The 12,015-nt window shown below is 53.7% G+C and overlaps 1 protein-coding gene across 4 annotated transcripts in view; it reads right to left on the reverse strand.

Moving 5' to 3' along the window:
• Positions 1-239: 239 nt before the first annotated feature.
• The window catches only part of CIITA (class II major histocompatibility complex transactivator), a 47,432-nt gene continuing 35,656 nt past the window's right edge, over positions 240-12,015 (reverse strand). For 3 of the 4 annotated variants that reach the window (XM_058570060.1, XM_058570062.1, XM_058570064.1), the window contains exons 12-20: positions 11,039-11,197; positions 10,315-10,386; positions 7,578-7,658; positions 6,938-7,030; positions 4,997-5,083; positions 2,539-2,622; positions 2,287-2,370; positions 1,472-1,569; positions 240-943 (exon numbers count right to left, since the gene is read on the reverse strand). In XM_058570060.1, the coding sequence (XP_058426043.1) occupies positions 1,494-1,569; positions 2,287-2,370; positions 2,539-2,622; positions 4,997-5,083; positions 6,938-7,030; positions 7,578-7,658; positions 10,315-10,386; positions 11,039-11,197 (736 nt within the window). In that variant the 3' untranslated portion in view covers positions 240-943; positions 1,472-1,493. Of the gene's footprint in view, positions 944-1,471; positions 1,570-2,286; positions 2,371-2,538; positions 2,623-2,663; positions 3,303-4,996; positions 5,084-6,937; positions 7,031-7,577; positions 7,659-10,314; positions 10,387-11,038; positions 11,198-12,015 lie in introns of those variants that run through there. The other variant, XM_058570061.1, reaches the window with a different exon arrangement.

The raw sequence follows: 12,015 nt of genomic DNA on the forward strand, positions 1-12,015 counted from the left end.
ACCGGCCAGCATCTAGTGCCAGCCACAGGAGTGAACGAGCCTTCAGATGACCACAGCTGACACTGAGGGGGCAGACGAGCTGTCCCTGCCGAGCCCTGCCCAAACGGCAGTGTGAGCAGAACAGATGTGTGTGCGGTTTAAGCCTCTGCATTTTGGGGTGGTTTATGACGCATTAGATGATCGGAGCAGTGGGCGCCCCAAAATGTTAATCACGGGATAAACTCCAGCACCGGCCTGCCTGGGAGAGGCAAGGAGCCATTTATCATGTAGTGGAAAGAGACACCGGAAATGCAGGCGAACACGCAGATGGGGTCCCCAGCCGTCTCCCCTCCCCTCCTCCATTAGTGTACTGTCAGCTGTCTTCCTGCGAAGGTCCAGTGTGTCTGGCCAGGCCTCACTTGGCCTCGGCAAACGAAGTTAGTGCAAACAGTAAGTCCCACCGACGGAAAGCAGCTGCCACAGAGTCCCAGCCTGTCGCGTTTGAGAATGAGCAGACCAGGGGTGCCCGCTGGTGTCTGCAGAGCACCAGGCACCCGTCAGGAGAGCAACGTGAGAACTGCTTTCTCCCCAGGCTGCAGGGACCCGGGGAGGTGGCGATGTGGCCGCCTCCATCCTTACTCTGGCCTGGCCACGCTGTCTGGAGTGTCCCGCAGGGAATGCCCCAGGACTCCTGGGGGACTGCAGCTGCCACCAGGCGCCCGCCCGTCTGCCAGGGCCGCAGTGGCCGAGCAGGGCTGGCATCACTGTGAGCCCTGAATGAGCCTGGAGCCAGGCCTGAGTCCGTCTGAGGAGCAGGCCGACAGTCCTTCCGCAGCTGGGCGGGGCCGACCCTGAGCCAGGCTGGGTGCCAGGACGCCGAGGCCCGTAGGATACGCCCAAGAAGAGCTGTCTCCACAAATAACCAGGCCAAGGTCCAGCATGGTCAGTGTCCACAGAGCACGTGCTGTGGGAGGTCAGGAGAGGGGGAAGTCAGGAAGCTTTAGGAGGGGGCAGCGTGACACATGGAGAGTGTTGTCGACATCGGGGATGGCAGGGACGGTGGGAAGGGAGGAGGGGGACGTCACAGGTCGGGGGAGCACGGAAGTGAGGGGGCAGCCATCTGCACAGTGAGAGACAGGAAACTTGTAGAGCCAATTCCTACAAAGACGCTGCGGGGCATCGAGGCAGCACCCAGGCGGAGATGGCCCCAGGGACGGCTTGGCTGTCCCGGCAGGAAGGGCTGCCCAGTGCTAAGGGCTGTGGGATGGGGACGGCCCCCCACCCTGTCCTTCCCCCAGTCTCCAAGCTCAAACCTTTAGGACACCTCCACTGAGCCCGGCCCCGAGACCAGGGAGGCCCAGGCAGTGCATGGTCCAGGGGTGGTCACCCAGCTCCCACGCTGCCCCCACCCCCTTTTTACAGATTCCTCCTTCACTGGGACACTTACCCCAGGGGCCCCTGCATTTCTGCCTCCCAAGCCCACCCCAGCTACCTTGTCCCGGGCACAGCCGGGATCATCTCAGGCTGATCCGGGAGTCCAGCTGCTGCAGGTGTTCCTGGACACCAAACGGGATGGTGGGCGTCCACATCCTGCAATAGGGCGTGGGACGCAGAGGCCGGGTTAGAGGAGAGACGGTGGCCTGGAGCCCCCAACACAAGCTGCCACCAGATCCCCCTCCCACCCAGCCTAGAACCTTGGGGACTTCCCTCCCGGCAGGCCCAGGGCAGAGCTGGGTCATGAGGACAGCAGAGGCCTAGGAGCCCCAAGACCCCTGTCTTTAGACCTGGCTCTGCTGCTGACGTGCTGTGTTACCTCAAAAAGGTTAGGTAACCTCTCTGTGCCTTATTCTCCTCATCTGTAAAATGGGTGTTAGAAGATCCCCCTTCTTAGAAGATATGAGTGATTATATAGATGAGAGTGATTTGAAAGAGTATCAAGTACCAGTATTGGCCATTAGACATCATGGTGACATAATAATAAACAAGTTTGTACCATATGAAATGGCCAATTTTGTAGGTCAAAAATGGTTGTATATAAGCGATTTCATATCGTTCAAACTAATATATTGAGCATTTTCGTGTACCAGACAACGTTCCATAAGTCTTGACTAATTTAACCTTACAAAACTGCTTGGGGGTAAGTATTATCACTCCCATTTTACAGACGGAGGAACTGAGGCCAGGGGGGTGCAGTGTCTGCTTGCCCAAGGTCGCACGTGGGTGAGGGGCAGAGCGGGCTCTGAGCACGGGGCTGACACCCTGAAACGCAGCCGGTGGCTCTCCACCCATAGGACTGCCGAGACTTACGCCAGCGTCTCCACGTGAGGGCACTTTCTCAGGCTGGCCGTGAGCTGCTGGGCCCCCGCGGCTGTGAACTTGTTGTACTGGACACTGGGGAGAGAAACCGTCCTGGGGCCTGGCCCTCGGGCCATCCAGCCCTGACCCGGGCCACCACCATGCTCTCGACAACCAGACCTCAGCCCGGCCCCTCCCACGATGCCAGCAGAAACCCCCCGGTCTCCCCAGGCCCCCGCCACCCGCTGCCAGGCTCCCACTCACTCTAGCACCCGCAGGGACACCATGTCTGGAAGCACGTGTGCCAGGCTCTCAGCTCCCACGTCACAGATGCAATTATTGTACAAGCTGCAGAGACAGAGGGCAGGGCAGGGGCTGGGCATGCTGGTGGTCAGGGCCCAGGGGACCCACACCCAGCCGGGATTGCCGCCCCATTTTACAGAAGGGCAAACTGAGGCCCAGAGAGTTGAGGCTGCTTCTCCGTGGTCACACAGCGAGGCCAGGGAAGCAGCAGGACTGAGTGGAAGTAGCTTCCTGGCTGCGACTTCCTGAGTTCAGATCCCAGCTCTGCAGCTTGCTGCCTGTGTGACCTCGGGGAGTCACTTAACTCCTCTGTGACTCAGTTTGCTCCTCCACAAAATGGGCACGGTAGAGTAATTGTGGGCAGGAGTAAATGAGTTAATGCTGGTAGAACACCCAGAATGGGGCCTGGCACGTGGAACGATCTAATGTTGGCTATGGTTTTTACTACTCCCGGGGGTGTGTGACGATTAAACGGGTTACCGTAGAGGGTGTGACCAGCACTGGGGATACGAGGGGAGAGAAAAACCCGGAGTCACTGGGCCGGCTCAGGTTTCTGTGGTGTATTCACAGCCCCCACGAGCAGCGTCAGAAATAGTCGCTGGTGCCGACTTAAGCTGTACACTCATCGTGGCGCATCCTTTTAACAAGCCGGGTGCTGCCGAGGTTCTAATGTCAAGGCTGTGGCTTTGCCGTGACTCAGCCTCAGGGCCCCACTGCAGGGCTGCCTGTAAAAGCAGGTCTACACTGCAGCAAAGTGGATCCAGGTTCAACTCCAGCATCCCCTGACGTCACGAGTCGCCGGTACCAGAGCAGGTACTAGGCGGAGGCTCACAGTCTCTTCCTGGGGGGTCTCAGAACCCAGGAGGCCCTTCCTCCCCCCGCAGGCAGAGGATTCTTCCCACATTTCCTTGGTGCCAAGATGTACATGGTCACATCTGAGCATCACTGAGGTCAGGGTGACTGACAATCAGTGAGTGTCGGAGTTTAATTAGCAGTGTTTTGTCCTCGTAGTGGTGTCTTACAATGGATGGCATCTTAGATTTAGTTTCTCAAAGGGTCAGTCAGGTCAGGTTATCACCCCCATATGCCTCACCTGCTTCTCCGTTCACAGTGGAAAAACTCCAGAAGCCCCCTCCTGACCTACAAGGGCCTCCCTGCAGGATCTGGCCTCCTCTGACCTCTCCACTTCCTCTCCCACCCTCTGTCCCTCATTCCCTATAGCCAGCCGCAGGGGCCCTTATGACCCTCAAAGACCCAACCTCTTTCCCACCTCGAGGCCTTTGCATCTGCTGTTCCCTCTTCCTGGAATGCTTTTCCCTGAGAGCTTCCCCTGGAAGTGAAAGGGTCACTTCCTCAGAGGTCTCCTGACCTCCCTAGTCAATTCCATACTCCCTATTGTACCCTCTTGAGCCCTTGTTAGTTTCCTTCCCAGCATGAATCACTATTTTAAAATATTTATGCATATGCTTACTTATTTATTATGCAAGAAACTGGAAAGCAAGAACCACATTTGTTTTGTTCTTAGTTGTATCTCTAGTTCCTAGCACAGGTTCTGCCCATGGTTGATATTAGAGAATATCACATGCCCTGAACAACTCTAGGGGGTGCCATCCATGTAGACTACGAGTTGCACAGTACACAACCTACACAGCTGCACCCAGTGACCCTGGCCGGAAGGATAGAGAATGGATGCGTCAATAACTAGATGCCATCTCCCCTGGGAATCTGACTCTGGCCGTCCTTGGCAGGTGACGAGGGCTGGGGAAGGAGAGGCAAGTTCCTCCTAGTTTGGCGAGAGAGGAGAGCTGGCAACACTGGGGCTCATACTGGGGCTCCGGTCCCAGCTCTCGGCCCCCTCATTAGTCCCTGGGACCCCCCCAGGGGCCAGGCTGGAGGTAACCAAAAGCAAAAAGTGCTATGCCAAGGCCCGCCAGAAGGTGGCAGTGTAGGCACTGACCATGTGTGAGTGACAGGAGCCAGCCAAGGTCAGCCTTCTAGAAACCACCACCCCTGGACTCCAGAAAAGGCTCAGTCCTGCCATCCCCTGGGGAAAGAGGACCAATATTTATTGCACACCAGACCTCTTTCCTTAGGCCATTTATGGTACCCATTTTCCAGCTGAGAAGCAGAGGCTTGAGATGAGTCAGCGACTTGCCCAGAGTCTGTCAGATGCTCTTTGCCAGGTCATGCTAACCCTCTTGTCTGGGGCTGTGGCATTGCCCAACTCCGGGGCATTGTGTTCATACTGGATTTTAGGTTGATGCCCCCTACCCCAAGGTGTGCGACACCGACGCAGCAGAACAGCCTGCAGTGATTGCCTCCAGAGTCCCAGTGTTGCACTTTACAGCTGGCGAGAAGGGGGCTTTGCCCTCCCGCAGCCCACCAGCTCAGCACCTGACTGACGCGGGGCCCCACTCACCTCAGCCTGAGGAGGGACGTAGCCAGCGAGGGCAGGGCCTCGGCGAGCTTGCAGGCGCCCACATCGGTGATGCTGTTCTGGGACAGGCTGCAGGCACATAGAGAGGGGAGGGCTCAGCGCCAAACTCGCACACCCCTTGCCCATCAGCATCTGTCTGCCCCGGGCTTGGGTGGAGCTGGGGAACTCTCACTTCCTCACAGGGCGGCCCAGAGCAGGAAACACATGACCATCCACCTTGATGAGAGTCATGGGTAATGAACTGTGAATGCGCTGTGGGTAGACTTCCACTAACTCTTGATAAATAAAAAGATACTGTTACGTCCTGTGGCTGAGTGGGGTGATGAGGTGAGAACACAGATGAGAGAGACAGATCACTCTCCCTCCACACTGTTTGACGATTTTATAGTATCCTTTCTTGTCCCTTTGAACCACTTTTTTTTTTTTTTTGGTGAGGAAGATTAGCCCTGAGCTAACACCCGTTGCCAATCCTCCCCCCTTTGCTGACGAAGATTGGCCCCAGGCCAACATCCATGCCCATCCTCCTCCACCTTACATGTGGTACACCTGCCACGGCATGGCCCAATAAGCGGTGTGCATGTCCACGCCCGGGATCTGAACCAGTGAACCACAGGCCGCCGAAGCAGAGCGTGTGAACCCAACCACTATGCTGCCAGGCCGCCTCCCTTTGAACCACTTTTAAGCACTGCAATTAAATAAGTGTTCATGTTATTCGTTTAATGGCCGTGGGCTCCACAAGGCGAGGGGTTGCAGCTGTTTGTTCATTACTGTATCCCTGTGCCGAGAGGAGTGCCAAGCACGTAGTAGGTGCTCAATAAATATTTAAGAGGGGAAGAGAAGGAGGGAGGGGAGGGAGAGAGAGAGGAAGGAAGGAAGGATGGAAGGACGGACAAAGGGAGGGAAATCTACGTTGCTCACCATGTTACCTAGAACACTATAAATTGCCTGAGAAGTCTCAGTGTCTGACAATCAAGGAAACCCCTAAGTGAATTCTGGTGAATTCTGTGGCTGTACCAATCACAGTCATGAAGTGGAGTGTGGACAGATTTTGATGATACCCTCTAGGTTCAGTAAAAAATCATGTTGATCCTTCTGCATCATAGCCATCTCCTACTTCCCAAAGCCCAGAGCAGTTTTTTTAAAAAATAAAAATTTACAGGCTGGCCCAGTGGTGTAGTGGTTAAGTTTGCACGCTCCCCTTCGGTGGCCTGGGGTTCACAGGTTCAAGTCCCAGGTGTGCACCGATGCACTGCTCATCAAGCCATGCTGTGGCGGCGTCCCATATAAAGTAGAGGAAGATGGGCACGGATGTTAGCCCAGGGCCAGTCTTCCTCAGCAAAAAGAGGAGGATTGGCAATAAATGTTAGCACAGGGCCAATCTTCCTCAACAAAAAATAAAAATAAAAATAAAATAAATAAATAAAATAAAAATTTACTACTTTGATAATAATATTTTACTGATAAATCGTGATCTATCTCTCCTATTTCATCCCCCAGTGTAATTTTCTCTCACTAAACATTGTTTACATTCATCACTGAATAGTCTGCAATTACGGATTTATTCGTTTGCTTGTTTATTGTGTCCCCGCACTGGAAGAGCCCTGAGGTCAGGGCTCTGTTTTGTTTAAAGCTGGGTCTCCAGGGCCTAGAATGGTGCCTGCACATGGTAGGTGCCCCTTCAACATCTGTTGATTAAATTAATAAATGATCGGTTGAATGGGTGATTAAATAAAGAAATGATTGAATGAGTGGTTGGATGAATGAATGAATAAGGAAATGATTGAATGAGTGAATGAATGAATAAGTGAATGGGTGAATGATTGGAGGGATGCATGATTAGATGGATGAGTGAATGAAAGGATAAAAAAGCCAGCTGGACTGGGGGGTGAAATGCAGTGGGAAGGACAGGCCCAGCCCACTCACTTGAGCGTCTCCAGGGCCGTCAGCTGTGGGAAGGTGGCTGAGAGCTGGGCGACACCCTCGTCCCCGATCTTGTTCTCGCTCAGCGAGTCCAGGCTGCAGGTGGAATCAGATGGGGGCCGTCAGCCAGCACCCTGGAGGCCACCTCCCCCTCCCTCCGACCCAGCAGCGCCTCCTCCCATCCCCCCACCTCTGGACACACCATAGGCAGACGGCTGAGCTGTTGAGAGCAAGTCCTCATCAGCCAGGGGCACCAGCTGGCCAGGCAGGGGACAAGGTTCTAACTCCCCACAGGCCTGAATCCCTGTTCTCCTTCCTGGGAGCCCCGTGAGCTTGCACAACTTCCTTAACCTGTTGGGACCTCAACTGTAGGGTGGGCCACGCTCCTGACCCTGCTTTCCCATGGGGTTGCTGGGAGCAGGGCACGAGGCCGTGGGAAGAGTTTCAAAGGTCACAAAGGATTTCACGTTTTTTTATTACGGGGGATTCCCACCTGCCGTCCCTTCCCCGCATGGGGTCATTGGCCACTCACACCAGCCACACTGAGGACGCAGCAGGACAGAGTGAGAGAAACGGGAGAACAGGGGCAGGGTCTGGGTGGTCAAAGCCCAAGGGTGCCGGGTGGTCTGGGGTCTGTACTCACTCCAGATGTTGCAAAGAAGAAAAGGCCTCGAGGAGCCCCACCAGTCTGGGGAACGCCTGGGGGCCCAGGATGGGGCCCAGCCTAGGAGGCACCAAGCAGAGAGGAGAGCACAGCTCAGCCAGGGCCCCTCGATTGGGCCCCAACGTGCAGCAGAGCGGGGCACAGAGGGGCCCCTCTGAGGCCCCCTCCCCAGCTCCCCAGGAGGGACCCCAATCCCTTCTGCCCCGGGCAGATTTCACAGAGCCCCCCAGGCGGCCAGCTGGGCTCCCAGCTCGGGGCTCCCCAGCTTTTATCTTTGAGTGGGGGAGCCAGTTTTCACTCCTTCCCACATCGCCATGCACCCTTCTCCCACCCTGGCAGGGAGCGGTGTGACCGAGGACCACCACCAGGCCTACCAGGAAGATGGTTTACTTATTTGCCATTGCGTTTTAGTAACAAATAGAACCATTTCTTGAGCACTTATTATGTCCTTCACTTAGATTACATCTCATTTAACACCAAGCTAAGGGCACTTCTTATCTTCACTTTACAGATGAGGCAACAGAAGCACAGAGAGATTATCTAACTCACACAAGGTCACACAGCCTGGATTGATATTTAATTTAGACCAGACTTCAAGGGAATGAGAGAAATAAAGACAATAGAGGGCTGTTTTATTTTGTTTTTAAAATATGGTTAAATGTACTCAATGTCTTGAACTGTCTTTTATTCTGAAATTATGTCCCTTGGACTTTTTTGACATTAAAATGTTCATTCTTTGATAAAATTATGGTGCCATCAGCAGTTATTTTGCTTGTTTGAATGAACACATAACTTGATAAAAATGAAAAGATGGTAACTGTACCTAGTCACTCAAATTCACTCTGAAATACTCTCGGTCTTTGAAATCCCAAAGCCTGGGAACCACTGGCCTCCATGAAAGTTCACAAGATGGGAGTCTGAAATCCGATTTGAATCTGGGCTCTGCCACTTAGTTCCTGTGGGGCTTTTGCAGCAAATCCCTTCACCTCTGAGTCTCGGTCTCCTCAAATGTAGCCCCAGTCTTATGAGGTCGTTGGAAGGAGTAAGGAATTCATTCATCAAATATAGATTGCTTGCCTACCACGTGCCAGGCCCACAGAGCCTGTCGTGGAGACAGCCGTGAACAACACAGACAAAAATCCTCGTCCTTGTGGAGCTGACATTCTACATAATCAAAGAAATCAGTCAGCTATCTGGCGTGGGAGATAATAAGTGACAGAGAAAAGTACCGTGTCAAGTGGGGCAGAATTGTACTTTTAAATAGAGGAGTCAGAAAAGGCCTTGCTTGGTGAAAACCAGAAGGCGGTGAGGGCGTGGGCCAGGCAGATATCTGGGGAAGAGCATCCTGGCAGAAGGCACAGCCAGTGCAAAGCCCCAGAGGCTGGATCATGCCTAGTGAGGCTGAAAAGCAGCAAGGAGACCGCGAGGCTAGAGGGGAGTGAGTGAGAGATGGGACATGGGGATGAAGAGGTAAGTGGGGGCGGGATCAGGGAAGGGCCATCTACCAGCAGAGTCCCGGCAGGGTTTTGAGCCTGATCTGGGGGCAGCTGAGGACCACAGCATGCCTGGCACAGTGGCACAGTGGCTCACACACCCAAAATAGTCCTTTCCTTCCTTCCTCCCTTCCTCAGAACTTTCTTGGGGCTTCCGGCCTCCAGGTGGTGAGTCTCCCGGTTCTGGGCTGTTCCACCCCATGGCTGCTGTTCCCCAGACCACAGTTCCGACCTTGAACTAGGGGCTTTTTAGGCTGAAAATAATTCAAAGCCAGAAAGGGCCCTCGGTGATTGTTTTCATTCATTTCCTCTTTTCAGCAACATTTTTACCTCTGCACAAATTTGGTACCTTTGTCTCTGTTGGAAACAAGAAACACTTAGCTTTTTCTCGGGGTGTTGGGGGAGAAGTGATTAGCAGGGGCAGACAGCTTGTGGGTGACCAGCTGGGGACCTTGGGCAAGTTACTTAACCTCGCTAGGCCTCAGTTTCCTCATCTGTAAAATGGGGAAGATAATGGCTATCTCCCAGTGTAGCTCTTGAAATTAGTGAGATTATGTACAAAATGCGCTGAGTACACTAGCGGTGTTTAATAATTCCTTCCTAATCGCTAGATGATTTCAGATCCCTAACAAGGACCAAACACCAATTTAGCTTTTTCTTTTGTTGGACCAAGAGCCAGGCTGACCTGCCTCTTGTGACTTTGGACAATTTGTATGCTCTAGGCCTCGGCGTTTGCATCTGCAGACTGGGGAGATGACAACTATCCCTCCACCCGGCATGGCCTCCCCACCTGGCTCATTCCTACTCCTTTATCAAGCTTCAGTGATCACCTCCTCCAGGAAGTCCCCTTGACCTCCCCCAAGTCCACACTCTAGCAGCCCTTGAGTTTCCTGCCATGAATCTCAGCAGGTGGTAATGGTCTATTTGCACCAGACTGCAAGCTCATTGAGGACAGTGGCCTCGGCCACGTGTGAGTAGCTCTGCTGAATGAGTGAATGCGAATGAGCATGTTCACCAGTAAATGGGCCAGTTAGCTTCACACCCGAGAAACTCCAGCACTAGCCAGGACTGGCCACGGCTGCTGGAAAAACTGGTTTCCAGAGTGGTGGGGCAAGAGGTTAAGAATGATTCTGGGGACCCATCTCCATTCTGGTGGTACAAGCCCAGCTAATGCTGGCGAAGAAACCTCCCGGGGACCTGAAACAATTCACCCCTTTGCTTACGCAAACTCCAGCTTCTGTAGGCCCCGGACAGCAGGGAGCTCCCCAGCTACGTCTTCCGAGGAACTTCTTGTCCTGGAAAGAACAGGCAATGTTAGGGGAGCAGGCTCGTCGCCTGTGGCTGAGCCCCAATCTGTGTGTCCCAGGATATCTGCCCCAGTGCCCAAAATTCCCCGGAAGGACTGCCCGTCTGTTAAAAAAGAAAAACCTCAGGACAGTACGTTATTAGGGCGTTACTGTGTGTTTCAGACCAGGCACTTACAAACACCCATCCCAGACAGCGCACAGTAGGTGCTCACACAACGTATGATGAAGGAATGAGTGAAGCACTGTTGTTCTGTGGCCAAGTTTCCTCTGCCCTCTGGACCTTAGGGCTCTGCCATCTACAAAATGGGGATGATACTGGTCCTGGCTGCCTTGGAACGTGCCCACAGGTGTCATTTCTGTCACGGGACAGAAGGCAGCTCATAACTCTCAGCAGGGGAGAGTACCTCCCTGGCTTTTGCTGAGAAAGAACTGGGTACATGATGGCAAGTTTGAATGGTACCAAGTGACAAGTCCTGGTGGTGTTGCCTGGGTGGTGACTGCAGGGAGAGATTCCAGGTGGCCGCTGTCCAGGGGGGAAGGGCAGGGCATGTCCCAAAGGAGATAAGGCACTGGAAGTGCTAATGGCAAACTTAATATTAGGTCCTGCATGTCCTCAACCTGCACATCCTCTCCCCCTCACCTCTGGATCTGCACAAGGTTGCCCAGGTCTTCCACATCCTTCACGGTCTTGGCCTTGAAAGGCTCGATGGTGAACTTCTCCTCCGCCGCCCGGAGTAGCTCGTCCTCCCCACGCTGCCGTAGGGACTCCCACAGCCCCACCGTGTCACTCAAGGCGGCCCTGTGGAGGAAGGGCCTCAGACCCAGGCACAGTGACCGGGCTAGACCGTAGTGGAGGGGCAGCTCCATGAAGGGACCTCCTACCTATTCATATACTTTCCTTCCTCAGCTTAACCCCTACCTCCTCCAGAAAGCCTTCCATGACCACTCCAGCCCTTATCGATTCCTCCTTTTTCTCAACTCTCCCGGTGGTTTTGTTTGGGCTACCAGGAAGCTCATTGCTAAATTCTTGTTTGAACCACTACAATGGTGTAGGACCTTACAGCTTGGGTAAAGTATGTTTAGGGGGAAGGTGGGAGAGATTCTCTGGCGGTTAGGCTGAAGTGATCAAACAGATTGCAGAAGGATTTAAATGAGCCAAATTAAGGAATTTAGACTTCATTCTGGGGGGAGTGGGGTGCCTCTGAAGGGTTGTAAGCGGGGTTGGATATGCTCAAATGCAAGTTCTGGGACAATTGCTCTCATGGTTGAATATAAAGTGGTGTGGAAGAGGACAGAATGGAGGCAGGGAGGTCAAGGAGAGGCTGTGGCTTTAATCCACCCATGACCAATTGGTGGTTTGATCAGGGGATGGAGAGAAGAAAACGAATTTGAACCCAGATCAGTCTTAGATTCTAGACATGGCTCAGGGCCGGCACATGGCGGGCCTTCAAATATGGGTTGAAAGAATGATGCTGCCCTCTCTGGCTGTGTGACCTCAGGCAAGCTGCTGTCCCTCTCTGAGCCTTGGCTTCCTCATCTTAAAAACAGAGGGACTCAGTCCTGCCTCCAGCTGGCTGCTGTGCATACTCAATGAGACCCCACAGCGCCAGCACTGGG

Source organism: Diceros bicornis, chromosome 26, assembly GCF_020826845.1.
Source record: "Diceros bicornis minor isolate mBicDic1 chromosome 26, mDicBic1.mat.cur, whole genome shotgun sequence".
NCBI classification, from domain to species: Eukaryota; Metazoa; Chordata; class Mammalia; order Perissodactyla; family Rhinocerotidae; genus Diceros; species Diceros bicornis.